The following is an 18,449-nucleotide window of genomic DNA, read 5'->3' on the forward strand; positions in this document are numbered from 1 at the left end:
CCGTGTGAGATCTCTGATGTGTGGAAAGATTGCTCTTTTCTGAAAAACATTTCCCACACTCAGGACAGGAATACGGCTTCTCCCCCGTGTGCAATCTCTGATGTGCGGAAAGACTGGACTTCACTGTAAAACATTTCCCACACTCAGGACAGGAATATGGCTTCTCCCCTGTGTGAGATCTCTGATGTCTGGAAAGATTGGGCTTCATTGAAAAACATTTCTTGCAAACAGGACAGGAATATGGCTTCTCTCCTGTGTGAGATTTCTTATGTCTGTAAAGATTGGACTGCACTGAAAAACATTTCCCACACTCAGGACAGGAATATGGCTTCTCCCCCGTGTGAGAATTCTGATGCATAGAAAGAGAGGATTTCATTGAAAAACATTTCCCACAATCAGGACAGGAATACGGCTTTTCCCCTGTGTGAAATCTTAGATGTTTGTAAAGATTGAACTTCAGTGAAAAACATTTCCCACATTCAGAGCAGAAATATGGCTTCTCCTCTGTGTGCAACCTCTTATGTTTTTCAAGATTGGACCGAATGGAAAAACATTTACCGCACTCAGAACAGGAATACGGCTTCTCCCCCGTGTGAGATCTCCGATGTGTGGATAAATGTGCCGAATTCGAAAAACATTTCCTGCACTCAGAACAGGAATACGGCTTTTCCCCCGTGTGAGACCTCCGATGTATTAAAAGTTGTGATTTTAGTACAAAACATTTCTCGCACTCAGGACAGGCATGCGGCCTCTCACCCGTGTGCACTTTTTGATGTGTGTAAAGATGTGCGGTCCGTGAATAAGATTTTCCACACTCGGAACAGGAATACGGTTTTTCTCCCGTATGAGATATTTTATGGTCGTTAAGTTTTGATTTAAAACGAAAACACTTCCCGCACTCAGGACAGGAATACGGCTTCTCCCCCTTGTGAGACCTTTTATGCACATTAAGTTGGGATTTAAAACGGAAACACTTCCCGCACTTAGGACAGGAATGTGGCTTCTCTGCTGTGTGAGATCTGTTATGCCTATTAAGTTTGGATTTAGATTGGAAACATTTCCCGCACTCAGGACAGGAATATGGCTTCTCCCCGGTGTGAGATCTGTTATGCCTATTAAGTCTGGATTTAGAAGGGAAACACTTCCCGCACTCAGTACAGGAAAAGCTCTTCTCTGTTGGAAGGACGGCCCCGTCCCTCACAGTCTGAGGTTCCTCAGGATAAGAGGAATACGATGGTCCATCTACACTGTGTGGTGCCGGATGGACATTTGAGGTAGTCGGGTTTTCTCCTGAACTATACTGTGTGATGTCCTCATCTTCTACTTTACAGTCTGGAGACAAAGTGAGACAATCCTCTGAGGTTTTACTCATCTCCCGTCCATCTACTAAAATACAAATACAAAGATTATTACTAGACATGTGCTGATTGGTTCCCCTAAACCAGGACTCCGCCCACATCAGGCAGCTTTGTCTCTGAGGATCTTACAATTCCCCCCTCAAGGTAACTAGTAAATGGGTCCTCTGATCTCCTACCAGATCATTTCTTTATTCATGGACCTTAGTCAGAGAGGGAGGAAACAACGAGAACTGTCTTTTATAGGAGTGACAGTGATGAGGGGATTATAGGACGAGTGTCCCCTCCCCCTCTATCACTCATTGCCATCTTCCCAACACAAGAAGTCCTGCACTTCCTTATTTAGTCCATGATTTAGTCATGAATAACAGCGGGGCTGAGCCCCACCAGAGGTCAGAGAGTGAGGATGGGGGGAGATCAACCAAGATGAAGACTGGACTGATCCTGAAGACCCCCATCATTGGGTTATTGACTCCTCCCCCATTATCACTTTCTGCTTAAGGGTCCAAAGTCTGAGGATGTTATCACATTATTATCACCATGTAAAAGTCTGTGCTCCAATCACATCATCCGATATAAAATGTCCAGCTGGTAGGAAATGGGTGTAACAAAAGAGAATACATATTATGTGTATATATAGCAGTGGGGGGAGGGGAGAGAGCAGAAGTCAGGACTATGTAATGTACAACATATTGTATAAGATACAACAGATAGGACTATATAGTATCAGAATGATGTAATGTACAACATAGAGTATATAGTGCAGGGGTCAGGAGTATGTAATGTAGAATATAAAGTATACAGTGCAAGGGTCAGGACTCATAATATTGGTATTCAGTAATCAGTGGAAGATGAAATGTTTACATGAGACAAGTTGCAGGTCCCACACCGCTGCCTCCCATCTCCTGAGACTGAATACATATAGGAGGTTATTTACAAAAGGAAAATCCACTTTGCACTACAAGTACAAACTACAAATGCAAAGAGCACTTCAAATTGCACTTGGAAGTGCATTCGCTGTAAATCTGAGGAGTGGATCTGAAATCAGGGGAAGCTCTGCTGATTTTATTATCCAATCACATGCGAGTTAAATTTATGTTTTTTCTTTTACTTGCATGTCCCCCTCGGATCTACAGTGACTGCACTTCCAAGTGCACTTTCAGGACAATTTCACGTGTACTTTGCGCTTGCAGTTTAAAGTGGATTTGCCTTTAGTAAATAACCCCCATTGTTTCTATGTGTTTATCAGATGATGGGGGATCTAGGTGGAGCCTCCGTACTGCTCTCTCCTTTACAATAAAGTCTCCTCTTACCCGGTGATGTGAGGGGCGGCTGATTGTCCATCATGACGTCCTTGTAGAGATCCTTGTGTCCTTCTAAATACTCCCACTCCTCCATGGAGAAATAGACAGTGACATCCTGACACCTTATAGGAACCTGACACACACAATGATACAGTCACCATCCAGACACATCCTTGTCTGTTACTGGATAATGTCCCAGAATTCCCAGAATCCTCCTCACCTCTCCTGTCAGCAGCTCCATCATCTTCTTGGTGACTTCTAGAATCTTCTCCATGTTGTGTCTTGTAGGGATCGGGGACGGAGGTGGGGGGATGGTGATGGGATTCTTGTTTCTTGAGGATCTTGTGGTCATATAATGAGATCTCCTTCTTGTAGTTTTCTTCATTATTACTGTACAGTTCTGTGTAATACAAAGATAAATATCACTCTCCCATAATCCCTCACCTCTATATTTACTCTCCAGGAATTTGCCACAATGTTCCAGATTCAGCAAAGGACAGACATCTCCATCCAATGATATGATTACAATGTGGTCAGATTTATAGATCCTTCTAGAAGTCATATAATAGAGTCACTAATGTTTTACAAGTAAGGCTCACTGACCCACCAGGAAATGTTACCCATTTAGTTATTTTCTATATTCAATGCCGCCATCTTGTGCTATAACCAAATATCAGAGTATGTACACTTTATGTATTCATAGTACTTGTGTGCAGGGTCACTGTTAAGGGGGTACCACTGGCTCTTCTGTATGGTACCCGGGCCCTATCAGTTCCAGAGGGGGCCCAGGAGGCCAACATGTCCATCTGAGGCTGCTAAGCTACATTCTATTGGCTTCCTATCATTCTATGACAGAGCGCTCTTCTCCCACTATACAGGTATGTAGCTGGGCTCTCCACTCCTCTCCCACTATATGTAGCTGGGCTTCCCACTCCTCTCCCACTATATGTAGCTGGGCTTTAACTCCTCTCCCACAATATGTAGCTGGGCTTCCCACTCCTCTCCCACTATATGTAGCTGGGCTTCCCACTATATGTAGCTGGGCTTCCCACTCTTCTCCCACTATATGTAGCTGGGCTTCCCACTATATGTAGCTGGGCCTCCCACTCTTCTCCCACTATATGTAGCTGGGCTTCCCACTATATGTAACTGGGCTTCTCATTCCTCTCCCACTATATGTAGCTGGGCTTCCCACTCCTCTCCCACTATATGTAGCTGGGCTTCCCACTCCTCTCCCACTATATGTAGCTGGGCTTCCCACTCCTCTCCCACTATATGTAGCTGGGCTTCCCACTCCTCTCCCACTATATGTAGCTGGGCTTCCCACTCCTCTCCCACTATATGTAGCTGGGCTTCCCACTCCTCTCCCACTATATGTAGCTGGGCTTCCCACTCCTCTCCCACTATATGTAGCTGGGCTTCCCACTATATGTAGCTGGGCTTCCCACTCCTCTCCCACTATATGTAGCTGGGCTACCCAATCCTCTCCCACTATATGTAGCTGGGCTACCCAATCCTCTCCCACTATATGTAGCTGGGCTACCCACTCCTCTCCCACTACATGTAGCTGGGCTTCCCACTCCTCTCCCACTACATGTAGCTGGGCTTCCCACTCCTCTCCCACTACATGTAGCTGGGCTTCCCACTATATGTAGCTGGGCTTCCCACTATATGTAGCTGGGCTTCCCACTATATGTAGCTGGGCTTCCCACTCCTCTCCCACTATAAGTAGTTGGGCTTCCCACTCCTCTCCCACTATAAGAAGCTGGGCTTCTCATTCTTCTCCCACTATATGTAGCTGGGCTTCCCACTCCTCTTCCATTAGATGTAGCTGGGCTTCCCACTATATGTAGCTGGTCTTCCTACGCCTCTCCCACTATATGTAGATGGGCTTCCCACTATATGCAGATGGGCTTCCCACTCCTCTTCCCAGTCTTGTTCCCTTCAGTTCACTTCCTCTATTCTATACAACTTTTCTCTCCCCTCCATACACTGTCATTACCAAATCTATATCTCACTGATATACTATTTCTATTTAACTGTTTACTAACTGATCCGATTTAAGTCCTCCCCCCTCCTCTGCCACATTTGGCATGTCATTTTTTTGGGGGGAGTAGATACCTGGTTTTGACAGGTACCCACTCCCACTTCCACTCAGAGTACCTAAAAAGTTCTCCTCCTTTCTTCCTGCCTGCAGCCTTCTGGGACACATCACAGGTCCAAATAGACTGCAGGGCCAGTTAGATAGAGCAGCCCGGCTTGCGCATGCACAGTAGGCAGGCGGCTGTGGAGCAGAAAGCAGCACAGCCAGCTGTAGGGATGGGCTGAACACCCTCGGTTCGGTTTGCACCAGAACATCTCGAACAGGCAAAGGATTCTAGCCAACATGAATACTCTATTAAAGTCTATGGGACATGAAAAATCAAAAGTCCTCATTTGAAAGGCTTATATGCAAGTTATTTGTCATGAAAAAGTGTATGGGGTCCTGGATAATGCCTGAGGACATGTATCAATGCAAAAAAAGTTTTTAAAACAATTGTTTTTAAAGGAGCAGCGATTTTAACCACTTCCTGCCTGGCCGTCATTTTGCTATAGGTTGGGCGGGAAGTAGTTACAATCACTGCTCCATTATTGGTTCATTTATTCCGACTGAGCATCATATGCTGTCCAGTAGGAAAAGCCACGATCGTGTGCACAGCGCGGTGATCGGAGTTGCGGTGTGTCGGTCTGACACTGCATCACCGATCTCGGTAAAGAGCCTCTGATGAAGGCTCTTTGCCACATGATCAGCCATGTCCAATCATGACTGATTACAGTGTAAACAGGAAGAGCCATTTATCGGCTTTTCCTCACTCGAGTCTGACAGACGCGAGTAGAGGAGAGCTGATCGGCGGCTATCCTGACAGTGTGGTCTGCTCTGATTGATAATCAGCACAGACCCCCACAGGACCAACAGGGATGCCCACAAAGGATGCCCACCAGGTATGCCACCCTGGACCACCAGGGATATGCCAATCAGTGCACAGGCAGATGGATGCCAATCAGTGATCATCAGCAATGCCTGCCAGTGCCATCAGTGATGCCCATCATTGCCACCCATCAGTTCCGCCTTTCATTGCCTGTCAGTGTCCATCCATGCCACCTCATCGGTGATGCTTTATAAGTGCCTGTCAGTACAGGGCCCCCGATGGAGCAGAAAAATAGGAAAGAATTAAAATGCTCCACCTCCATTCGAAGTTACCTGCTGTATGCTCTCTCTTCCCTTTGACAGCTCTTATATAGGCGAGGGCGTGGACTACATTTTTTAATAAAGGATTTGTCAGAAACAGTCTCTTGTGGTTTTTACTTTTTGACACTTTTTTTGGTAAATGGGTAGGGGTGTGATACCCATTCACATAGGGGGTGTGAGATCTGGGGCCCCCTTTGTTAAAGGGGGCTTCCAAATTCCGAAAAGTCACTTGGACCAAAACACCCACCCTCCTGATGTTGAGGGCATGTGGCCTGGTATGGATCAGGAGGGGGGGGCGCTAGCTCGTCGCCCCCTATCCTGACCTGCCAGGCTGCATGCTTGTTTAGGGGTCTGGTATGGAGCATGTAGCATGTTCTGTATATGCTGCAAATGCGTCACTTTACAGGCACATTAAGGGGCCCCCCAGGAACAATATTTAAAGGAATAATTCATTTTCATTGTTGCACGTTAAGCATCATTAAAATCGCTGCTCCTGCTTTCTTAATACATGTCCCCCAGGGCAGTACTCAGGCCACCATACCCCTTTTAAGGCCAATCACTTCCATATAATGACGTTTTTTTCTTTATTTATTTTTACTGGCACTTTTTTTTATTCAGCTGTCAGCTGGGAAACCCATTGACAGTTGATAACTCTTCGGTTGTTAAAGACGCCCTGGCCCCTTTCTTTAACAGCTAGCTTACACTGCGCCCTGATTGCCCAATTGTAACATGACAAAATGTGGGGAATTTCAAGGGGTATGAATACTTTTTCAAGGCATTGTACTTCCTTAATGTGAAACTTAGGCTGGATTTTTTCTGCATAGAAGATAAATTCTGGGTGAACTTGGGATATGCACACACAAATTTCATCTTCAACTGAAATTAGACAAGGAGGTCACCAGGTCAGGGCACAAGGAGGTCACCATGTCAATTCACAGTGGAGTCACTTCACCAGGGCATGGTACAGGGGAGGTACATCACCAGGGCAAGGGCACAGGGGTGTCACCAGGGCAGGGCACAGGGGAGTCTCCGGGGCAGGGCACAGGGGAGTCTCCGGGGCAGGGCACAGGGGAGTCTCCGGGACAGGGCACAGGGGAGTCTCCGGGACAGGGCACAGGGGAGTCTCCAGGGCAGGGCACAGGGGAGTCACCAGGGTAGGGCACACGAGTCATCAGGTCAGGGAACATGGGGGAGGGCACCTGGTCTGGGCACAGGGGGAATGAATTAGTGTTTATTTTCTTACACATGCAGAGCTGCACAGGGAAGCTGCTGGTACATGTCCGTTATGGTGTGCTGATCCCAGCCAGCTCTCCTCTCTCATCCATCCCAGGTGATGTCACACACAAGTGCCTGGGATGGACAGAAGCGGGGGTGGGTTGCCGGTGGGGATCTGTTGAGTAGAATTAGGATTACTGGGAGTACAGGTATACGTTACAACCTAGTGTGCATGCACGACTCGTGCATGCATACTAGGGAACCAGAAAGTGAATTCACAGGGCTTCCCTTCCTGATTCCCTTTACTGAAGATGGAGGTGTCCGCACCCGAGAGCCAAGGGACAGATCGGCTTTGGGTGCTGACATTGCGGACGCCCTGGGCAGGTAAGTGTCCTTACTTTAAAAGCATTGTAGCTGCTAACTTATTTTTTTGGAGGAACTCCCGCTTTAAGGTTGCCTACCCCTGGCTTAGATCAAAGTATATTCATGTGCTAGAATGGCCCAGTCACAGTCCAGACCTAAATCCCATTAAGAATCTGTGACAAGGGGGGGCGTGGCCTAGCAGCGAATGTAGGTGGACGTGTGTTCCCGGAGCTCCGCCGGCCATCCGCACATACATCCTCCCCAGCCCGCGCTAGTGCGGCGAAAAGCTCCAGAATTGCTCCACCGGGCACAGGGAGACGGTCGGGCTCTGCATCCGGACGCCGCAGAACACCGGACATGTCTAAGGGACACAGACTGAGCAAGGCCCCGCCGGATCCCCCTGACCAAGATGGCGCCGGCGCGCGGAGGACGGCAAAAGACTGCTACAAGGAGGCAGCACAGAAACTCCTGTATGGAGGGAAATCCTACAAGGAAGCCCTATCTGGTCCACCCTCGTCGGGGGCTACCCCTCGGGGGTCCCCTGAAGCCGATGACACTCTTCCCTTGGAGGATGCTGATGGATTCCCTGCGATGTGGAACACAGTGAGTACCCCTGATGGCGGTGTCCCTGAGTTGCAAGCTCACTCCCCTGCTGCTGATGCATCAGAACCCACATTGAGAGACATATTTACTGCGGTCACCTCATGTAACCATTCTATAACCGCTCTCTCTGCTGATATTAAAGGTGTGAAGGCCAAAATTACTTTTGTCCGTCATGATATGCAGAAGCTTAGGGAAAGGGCCTCAGCCCTGGAGGGCCGGCTGAGTACAGTGGAGGATGACATGGCACCCATGCAGAGAGACTTGCGATTTAATTGCCATCTCACTGAGCAACATGCTATGCGACTCGACGAAATCGAGAATCGCATGAGACGCAATAATGTGCGCCTCTGGGGATCCCAGAAAGGGCTGAGGGCAAAAATCCCGTAGACTTTATTGAGAACTCGTTGATTGCAACTTTTGGTAGAGAGTCCTTCTCTCCCCTCTTTGCTGTGGAGCGGCCCATAGGGTGCCATCCCGCCCGCTGCCTCCAGGTAACCACCCACGACCCTTCCTGTTCAAACTTCCCAACTACAAAGACAGGGATGCTGTACTTTCCAAGGCTAGGGGCTTCTCTGACAAGATGGTGATTGATAATGCCAAAATATCGCTGTTTCCTGACTTCTCGGCAGAACTGCAGAAGAAACGGGCAACGTTTATTGAAGTCAAAAAGAAGCTCAGGGATCTTAATTTTCAATACGGCATGTTATACCCAGCCCGTCTTCAGGTTACCGCCCTGGGCTCTACCCATTTCTTTGATAGCCCTGCTGTGGCCAGGCAGTGGCTGGACCGTGAAGATAAAGCTCTTAAAGAAGCCAGACAACAACGTCCTCCTGTTTGATCCGGGATCCGGATGACTTATTCTGACGGGGACTATCTTTTTACAGATTCGGCGGAGCGAAAAGAACTCAGTGTTTACTTCTACCTACTGACAGACTATGCTGCTTGTTTGGGTGAAACCCCTTTTGTTACCTGGGAATGTTTTCCCTGGGTGTTTCCGTGGCCTCCCCCCCTCCCCCCATAATGATAGTGGGGGCGCGTTCCACCTTTGTTATGCAGGTCCAGGGCCTGGTTGGCTCTGCAACTGACTTTTTTCTCCCCTGCATTTTGGATTTTCTTTTTCTTTTTTGTTTTGTTTCCCTTCCCCTCCCTTTTTTCTACAGAGTCCCTCTGCCTCCACAACCTTCTCCTTGCTACACAGACATCACCTACATAACTGGTTCCAGAACTATGGCGGGAGGCTTCTTTTTTGTCCTGCCCAGATGCTTTGGTTTTCGGTGCGACTATGCGGGGGTGATTTGGTTTGATACTGCCTTTCTGTTTATCTTAATACTGTTATCACTTATACTGAGTATGCACATTCTTATGTTTTTGAGCAATGTCGACCACCGTTAAGTGCCTTTCCTGGAATGTCAGGGGACTGAGCAGTCCTGTGAAGCGTCTGGCTGTCCTCCGACATTTGAAGGCCATGGGTTCAGGTATTGTCTGCCTTCAGGAGACTCATTTACCCCCGGATCACATACCTAGTCTTAGCCCGAGGACATACCCTACCTAATTTCACTCCACATTCTCTGCATTTGCTAGGGGAGTGAGTGTCTTGATCCGTCAGGATACCCGCTTTACCTGTTCTCGGGCAGTTATTGATCCTGGGGGAAGGTATATATTTCTGTATGGTAGGCTTGGACACTGGGCATGTATTATTGCTAATATTTATGTACCACCCCCTTACTCAGCTGAAGTTCTCCGCTGTTTGGCCAGGTTTATGGCCCCACACCCCACGGTCCCCCTATTGGCACTAGGTGACCTTAACAACTATCTCAATCATAGATGGGATAAGATTCCCGTCCCCCCGTCCATGCCTTGTCACCCTACGGGTGATACCCCGTTTGCAGACCTGTTGGCCGAACTTGGATTGAAGGATGTGTGGCGGACTTCCCACCCCCAGGTCAGGTGCTACTCGTGCTGCTCTACCGCTTATGGAAGCCTGTCGCGCATTGACCTGGGGCTGGGTAATGCGGCCTTACTCCCTTTTGTCGTTGACTCTGGTTATGGGGACAGACACATTTCTGATCATTCATCCTTTTGGGTTGAACTTAACTTATTTACTGCCGCTACCCCTAGGATGTGGAAGTTGAACCCCTTCTGGCTGGCGCTTTTTCCCTCACCCGACCCCATTAGTGACAACCTCCAGATATTTCTATGGGACAATATCGGTTCCGCCTCCTTGGGTACGGTTTGGGATACGGCGAAAGCCTTTTTGAGAGGTCAATTCATTGCCGCTATTACTTCTATTAAAACAAATACTAAGGCCTGGGAGCGGGAGGTTTGTAAAACCCTTAGGGATACGGAGGACCAATATGTTAATCACCCCTCCGACACAACTAAAAAGCTTTGGCTGGGTGCGCAGGCTATGGCTACTCAGCTAACTCTACAGTTGGCGGAAAATAAGAGATTTTTTCTGCAACAAACACATTTTGAGGAGGGCGAATCTACTGGTCACATGCTGGCTGTGCTGGCGAGAGCACAGGGATCCGCTCCGATGGTTTCCTCCCTGTGTGATACACAGGGGGCACTCCGCACGGACACTGCCTCTATATTGCAAATCTTTCGCTCATTTTATGCTGATTTGTATGCCTCCAAGGTTCATCCCAGCGCAGAAGAGATTGATGCTTTTCTGGCTCGGAGTGACCTACCTTGCTTATCTGCTTCAGATGCTCGTGAGCTGGATGCCCCATTAACTATAGCCGAACTTGCTCTAGCACTGGAACAAACCCACAACAATAAATCTCCAGGGGCAGATGGGCTTCCTTCTGAGGTGTATAAGCGATATGCGGCCACCTTATTGCCAACACTTTTGAAAGTTTTTAATAGTGCATTGGAGTCTGGCACGCTTCCAGATTCCATGAATGAGGCAATTATAATTGTGTTATTAAAGCCAGGTAAAGAGCCCACGTCCCCTGACTCCTACCGGCCTATCTCCCTACTTACGACGGATGTTAAGTTGTTGGCTAGAGTCATGGCGACCAGATTATCTCACGTTATTCAGAAGTTAGTGCACTATGACCAGGCAGGCTTCATACCCACGAGATCCACGGCACACAACATACGATGTCTCTATTTAAATATTCAAATCCCTGTACTGAATCCTGGTAACCGAGCCATCCTCTCGCTGGACGCAGCTAAGGCCTTCGACAGTGTCGAGTGGCCTTACCTGTGGAAGGTTTGGAAAGGATGGGCCTAGGCAAACGGTTTATTAGTTGGGTCAGACTACTTTATGCTAACCCTGTAGCTAGGATTCGGGTTAACTCTGCAACGTCAGAGCCCTTTCCCTTGTTTCGTGGTACCAGGCAGGGATGCCCTTTATCTCCCTTGCTCTTTGCCCTGGCTCTAGAGCCTCTTGCAGCTAGGATAAGGGGAGATGCTGGTATTAAAGGATTTATTCGTAACACAGGTGTGGATGTGGTATCGCTCTATGCAGACGACACTTTATTATACCTAGGTGACACACAGGGCTCCCTGACGGCCGTTATGACCCCAATTACGGACTTTGGTGCTCTTTCTGGCTTTTCTATTAACTTGAATAAGTCAGTACTCTTACCCCTAGACCCCATACCGACTCCCCTCCCTGACTGTGCAGCTATGATTCATGTAGTGTCCACTTTTAGATATCTGGGGGTGCAGGTCTCCCGAGAGGTCGCACATTATGTTCAATTAAATCTGGTCCCCCTACTGGCTAAATTTAGGGAAAAATGCAAGGCTTGGTGCAAACTACCGTTATCAGTGGTGGGGCGGGCTAATCTTATAAAAATGGTCTGGGCTCCCCAATTACTATACGTTTGCCACAACTCCCCGGTGTGGATACCCAAATATTGGTTTGACAAAATAGATTCCCAATTCAGAGAGTTAATTTGGCGTAAAAAAGCTGCCAGGATTAGTTTGCGAATACTACAGTATGGTAAAGAGGCAGGGGGCTTGGCTGTCCCACATGCCAGGGCCTATTTTTTGGCTTCCCAACTACAGCAGCTTGGTGGATGGGGACTGGAAGATTTGCTGGACCCTATTCGCAGGTTGCTGAGCCATGCGGCTCGCCACCGTGTAATATTCTCAAACTTAGAAGCGGGCTTCCCCTATCTTCCAAGGGGGGCTCCGACTGTGGTCTTATTGAACACACTCTGGAAATATGTTAAGCGGCTGTTGAAAATCCAGGGCTTTTTTTCTCTTACCCCTATTTGGGACAATGGTTCTTATCATCAGCTGCTGAGACTCAAGGGTTTCCGCAGCTGGCAGGTGAAAGGTCTGGAATATTTGACCCAATTATACAGTGGCTCTACACTTAAGTCCTTTTTGGAGCTGCAGGGGGAGTTCGCACTACCACACACAGATTTTTTCAAATACCTTCAATTGAGACACGCTTTACAGTCTCAGTCCAGAGCTACCCCACTTGCCTTGGTTGACCATGCAATCGTACACTCTATCATGATGACAGCCAGTAGGAAGGGTACGATTTCTAAGGGGTATGCCATTATTACTGGGGTGCTCCAAGACTCGGCTATGTTGCCAAGCAGTTGTAAATGGGAGGGGGACCTAGGACCTCTAGATGGTGAGACCTGGGATCTCTGTCTTATCTCTGCCCACCGGGTATCAGTGTCGGCCTCCCAGAGACTTTCACATCTTTATTTGCTACATAGAGCCTATAAGACAAGGGACTCCCCCTTGTGCCCTAAATGTAAAAGAGACCACGGAGACCTTCTCCATATGTTCTGGAAGTGCCCTAAACTGACTCGTTATTGGACTGCGATTTTGGAGATTATTCATCAGGTGTTCAGAATCATGATTCCCACAAGCCCGGTGATCTGCCTGCTGGGGGCCCTGGGCGAGGAGTCCCTTACCCCAGCTGTCCACACGGCAATTCTCAGGTTGCTTTATGTGGCTCGTAAATTGATAGCCCAGATGTGGATCACGCCCAGGGTACCCAGCAGGCAACAGTGGATTGATCAGGTTAATAGGATGCTGATACGTGAGAGGCTGGCATACCAACATAGGAACACCCCCCAAAAGTTTTATAATATGTGTCAGGACTTACCAGGCCGGGCACCGCACCAATTGATTCAAAATAGGTTGCTGCAGGGCTAATCTGACCTCGACATCTGCCATGGGTTCTAACTTACCTGTTTAGAATGTTTGTATACAACTGTTGAAGCATGCTATCGAATGCTGCTAGCTGTGGGTATTATGTACGGTACTACTTCCATGTATTCTGTCTCTCAGGGATCTCTGACTATCTCTCCCTCCCCCTAGTCTATTCTGCTTTCTTTTTTCTTTTACCCTTTTATTTTGTTTCTTTTGAATAGAAAATGAAAAATTTGAGTACTGTGACTGCACGACAGATTTCTCCTTCTTCCCTCTTGCTTATTATGTTGATGTCATGTTTGCTGACACCCTGTCCATTTTGTTTGTACAACAACGCTCCAGTCTCCCTTATTCTCATTTACTGTACCTCCTTGATTTGCTACTTATGGGAAGAATATGATTGTTAATCTAATTTCATAATGTGTGCGTTGTTATTGTGTGAGGCCATCGTCATGGATGTCTTGTACCATTATGTTTTCTAATGAAAACTTTTTCTGATAAAAAAAAAGAATCTGTGACAAGACTTGAAAATTGCTGTTCACAGACGCTCTCCAATGTCTCCATCCAATCTGACAGAGCTTGAGATATTTTACAAAGAAGAATGGGCAAAATTGTCCCTCTCTAGATGTGCAAAGCTGGTAGAGACACCCCCAAAAAATACTTGTAGATAAAGGTGGTTCTACGAACTACGGACTTAGGGGGCGCCATACAAATGCCCCCCCACACACTTTTTACATATTTTATTTGTATAATTTATCATTTTCCTTCCTCTTCACAAGTATGTGCCACTTTGTGTTGGTCTATCACATAAAATCCCAATAAAATACATATTTCAGGGGGTATGAATACTTTTTCAAGACACTGTGAGTGTTAATATTTATTCTATTATTTAATGCTGTTTCTAAAAAGAATTATTGTTATACCAACAGCTCGCTGGTCACACCGATGTCCCATGACCTGTTGATCTGAAATTTTATTTTTTATTTATTTATTTTTTATTTTTTTTTATTTTAATGGTTTTCCCAAAATCTCCATTTTTTTTGCCAGCGGAGTCAGATTTAACCCCTTCATTACACTCACCTCTCCAGTCAGCAGGCTGAGGATCTCCAGGATGAGGTTCAATATCATCTCATTCTGGGGAAATTCCTTCCTTACATTCTTCACAAAACTCAAATTCTGCTGATTGTCCATCATGACGTCCTTGTAGAGATCCTTGTGTCCTTCTAAATACTCCCACTCCTCCATGGAGAAATAGACAGTGACATCCTGACACCTTATAGGAACCTGACACACACAATGATACAGTCATCATCCAGACACATCCCTTGTCTGTTACTGGATAATGTCCCAGAATTCCCAGAATCCTCCTCACCTCTCCTGTCAGCAGCTCCATCATCTTCTTGGTGACTTCTAGAATCTTCTCCATGTTGTGTCTCTCAGGTTTTAGGGAGTCACATGGAGGCACTGTGATGGTCATATGATCACCGGACTTCACAAGAGGAAATCTCTGTATTGGGGAACCAATAGGAATATCATGTTAGAATCCCAGAATCCTCCTCACCTCTCCGGTCAGGTCTGTGTTTTATTAATAGAGATAAGAGTGATGTCATGTGACCTCCCAGAATCCTCCTCACCTCTCCGGTCAGGTCTGTGTTTTATTAATAGAGATAAGAGTGATGTCATGTGACCTCCCAGAATCCTCCTCACCTCTCCGGTCAGGTCTGTGTTTTATTAATAGAGATAAGAGAGATGTCATGTGACCTCCCAGAATCCTCCTCACCTCTCCGGTCAGGTCTGTGTTTTATTAATAGAGATAAGAGTGATGTCATGTGACCTCCCAGAATCCTCCTCACCTCTCCGGTCAGCAGGTAGATGATCTCCAGGGTGAGGTTTAGTATCTTCTCAGTCATGTGACTCCGGTCCTCCTCCATCCTCATTGGTGCCGTCATTTGATCTATACAGGTCTCCTTGTAGACGGATAACTTTGGGAAATGAAAGTAAGAATTATTTGGATGGTATTGGTCACACAATAATAGGATGTGGATGTGAGGGGGGGTGACAGGAGGGTTGCTGTACATTTAAGGACTACTCCCCCCATGGGAACACATTTAGACTATTTAGCATCAGATTTTTTCTTGTGCTCCTGGGACCCTCTTGCCCTGTTGAATCAGAATTTCCCTTTTCTCTGTTCGGTTTGTTTCGTTTCTAAACTTGTTTTGATTAGTTAAATCTGCAGACAATGAATGATAAATACGACCATTCATTTGACTGCATTTGACTGGTATACTCTGAGGCAGTGCTTTGAGGACAATGTCAGGTCATCATGATGTCCAGGAAGGGGAACTTGCTGACTTTTGGTCGGAGTTGTCGGCTAATCAGGATAATTGCCAGAACTCCGGCTGCAAGACTCCAATCTCCGGCAGCCTGCAGACTGACAGGAGTGATGTCACTGTCACTTTCTGCAATAAGAGAAGTGATCTCATTGGATAGCAGGAGGATGCTGCTGGTGGAGTAAAGAACTGTGGGGGAGGAGTCTGTTCTGTCCTTTTCAATAGCAACCCAGTGTGTGTAGGAGGAGGACAACAGGGGGAGGGGTTTGTTCTCTTAGTCTTGGTCTATTGTATGAAAATATTTTTTTCTGGAACATTTACTTGACCAGTGATGACCAATAATGAGGTGAAGGCTCCTTATATTTGCTGGCAGGAGTTCTTTAAGAAGGTCAGAAAAGTGCAGGTGGGGTGGGAAAACCATCAGAGACCAAGAGCCCCTATGAGCCCTGAAACCCCCCCCCTTACCTCAGAGCCTTGCAGCCTGACTACCCCCTTCAGAGCCCCCACAGCCCCACTAACCTCTCAGAGTTGTTCAGCCTTATTACTTGCTAAGAGGCCCCCAAAGCCCTTCACTTACACTTCCTCCTCGAGGTCCGAGAGCCCTTCAGATGAAGTCAACTCTCAGAGGCTCCCAGAGTCCTTTAGTCCCACTATGTCCTCAGAGACCCCTCATAACTCAGAACCAGTGGCAGAACTATTATGGTCACAAAGGTCACACCTGTGACCCTGGCATTCTGCCAAAAAAGGGAGGGGGGCACCAAGACAGCAGGAAAGGGTCTTGTGCCGGAGTAAAGGGTCCCAGGATCAGGGGAGGCTCCCCTGGTGATCGCCAATTAGGATTGCTGAGAACAAAGTGTGCAGCATATTCAGCCTTTGCAGAGCCCCCTTGCTGTGTCTGATCTGCTCCCAACACGGGCACAGCAACCCCCAACATCAGCCAACTGCTCTCCCCACTCCTCCTCCCCAGACACAAGCTCCAAGTTCTCCATACTGGGTGGACTCTGTGCCCTGTGCCGGCTCTGAGGGACCCGTCACTGATGCCTGCTGCAGCGCCCGGAGCCTGGTGAGTGCCTGTATGAGGTGTGGGGGACCTTGGTGTGTGTGGGGCCCTTGAGATATGTGATGGGAGGGGCAGGATCAGCTCTCTGCACATGTCCAACTCCCCTCCTATCTCTGCCAGCTGCTCTCTGGAGATTCTGTCAAGCCCTCTGCCCCCCCATCTCCCCCCAACACCTATGTACCCCTTCCAGGGCTGCCCATATTATTGCCCCTTCATCTGTCCCACCCATTCCTATCCATCCTCCTCATCTCATCTCTCTGCTACCCCTGCCCATAACCCCCCTCTGACTGGCACCCCAGTACAGACCCCCTCCCCCCATTCATGCACCTCATCTCAGCCTTTGTCATCACTTGGGAATCTCAGGGGCTGCAATGTGCCATGTTTGGGGTCACCAAGAACAAAGAGCCTCGCTGGAAGCTGATGGAAGTGATCGGCGGAGGTGAGTCTGATGTGTGTAAATAGAAAATAAGATCTTATTACCTCCTCTCCTGTTACTTCCAGTAATGTCTTCTCTTCACTGCCACATGGAACGCCTTGTCTTTATTCTAGATCACTTCCTGTCTGTGACTGACATCACTTCCTGTCTGCATTCCATAGAAACTTCCTATCTAAATATGAGTGAGATCACCACCTTGTGGAGTTCAACAGAACTGCAGCCGCAAGAAATGTCTCATAGTACTGTAAAATATCTTACCACAGAAGCTCAAATATAACACAAACATAGTAAGAAAAAATAGATACAGTTCTTTTGTAACAAATTGTTTAACAAAGATATTTTTATTACATATAGAAAATTCTTAAACACACAGAACACAAGGTCTTAACAAATGTATAGCTAATAAAACCGATACCCCCAAAATGAATCCTTTTGGTAAAGAAAATACAAAAAAAATATATCCAAAACCATAAATTATGCTTATATATATCAATCCACTCATAATGAAAATGTTAAACATAAATTACACGGATGTAATGTTCACAGGAATGGTGGTGGAGATCTCTCAAAGTAAGAACAATTCCTTGAATGCTTATATAAATAGAATAATTAATCCTGGAGTGAGGAAAACTGTAAAGCAATAAGTAATATATAAACGGAGTCATCCACTTCATCCATAAAGACATTGTGATCCAGATCTTCTAGATCACATAGGAGGAGGACTCATCGAGGATTTCATACATTTGTTTGGAAGGATAGAAGAATCCTCAGAAGGGATCATGTAGGATGACAGGAAAGTCTCCTGACTGTTGGGAAATTAAAATATTGATTGTGTCACATGAACACAAAATGGGAGTGTAGTACCTTGGACAAAATATCACCATTGGGGGCGTGGCCTGGACATGGCGGAGTAAGGTTGTGTTTTCTGAGAGCTCCCGGCCCCGGCCTTCCTCCCACGGTAATCCGCCATCGTATCCGGCATGCAACCATCCAAAGGCTGCAAGACGAGAGCCGCTGCCAAGGGAGAACGAGCTGGTGCTTCCTCCGGGTCACTTCACCGCTTCTTTAACCCAGCGCAGCGGCGCACAGCGGGCGCGGACTCTGCGGCACCATGAGGTACGCCGAGCGGAGCCCCCGCACAAGCAACTCAGCGGTCTGAACACTGCATGGACCGGGCTGTCCCAGCGAACCCGCATCCAGCCTCAGCTATCCAGCCGTCCACAGCAGCATCCATGGAGGCATCGGAGAGCTCCCGGGAGCCTGACCGGGCAGAGCAGGATCTCAGGACTTTGATACAGGCCCTCCCTACTAGAACAGACATCGAGGCCCTCATCCTCCGTTTAGAGGAAACACACCGCAGGGACATTCAGGAGGTGAGAGAGGATGTGTCAGCTCTGACGGAGAGGGTGACTGTGGGGGAAGCCTCA

The 18,449-nt window shown here is 47.4% G+C and overlaps 4 protein-coding genes across 4 annotated transcripts in view; 1 reads left to right on the forward strand and 3 right to left on the reverse strand.

Annotated features, from left to right (window-relative positions):
- The window catches only part of LOC143986903 (uncharacterized), a 1,023,878-nt gene that overhangs the window by 838,309 nt on the left and 167,120 nt on the right, over window positions 1-18,449 (reverse strand). The window lies entirely within an intron of this gene.
- Window positions 1-18,449, forward strand: part of LOC143989536 (uncharacterized) — a 297,691-nt gene that overhangs the window by 154,198 nt on the left and 125,044 nt on the right. The window lies entirely within an intron of this gene.
- The window catches only part of LOC143989560 (uncharacterized), a 44,830-nt gene that overhangs the window by 2,403 nt on the left and 23,978 nt on the right, over window positions 1-18,449 (reverse strand). The window contains 1 exon segment of the mRNA XM_077489740.1: window positions 2-1,386. Coding sequence (XP_077345866.1) covers window positions 2-1,386 — 1,385 coding nt within the window.
- The window catches only part of LOC143989878 (uncharacterized), a 41,466-nt gene continuing 24,429 nt past the window's right edge, over window positions 1,413-18,449 (reverse strand). The window contains exons 2-4 of the mRNA XM_077490157.1: window positions 15,050-15,178; window positions 14,277-14,703; window positions 1,413-3,059 (exon numbers count right to left, since the gene is read on the reverse strand). Coding sequence (XP_077346283.1) covers window positions 14,326-14,703; window positions 15,050-15,145 — 474 coding nt within the window. The 5' untranslated portion in view covers window positions 15,146-15,178 and the 3' untranslated portion in view covers window positions 1,413-3,059; window positions 14,277-14,325. The remainder of the gene's footprint in view (window positions 3,060-14,276; window positions 14,704-15,049; window positions 15,179-18,449) is intronic.

This window comes from Lithobates pipiens, unplaced genomic scaffold (genome assembly GCF_037356315.1).
Source record: "Lithobates pipiens isolate NorthernLeopardFrog02 unplaced genomic scaffold, aLitPip1_a1.2 Scaffold_18, whole genome shotgun sequence".
NCBI lineage: Eukaryota > Metazoa > Chordata > Amphibia > Anura > Ranidae > Lithobates > Lithobates pipiens.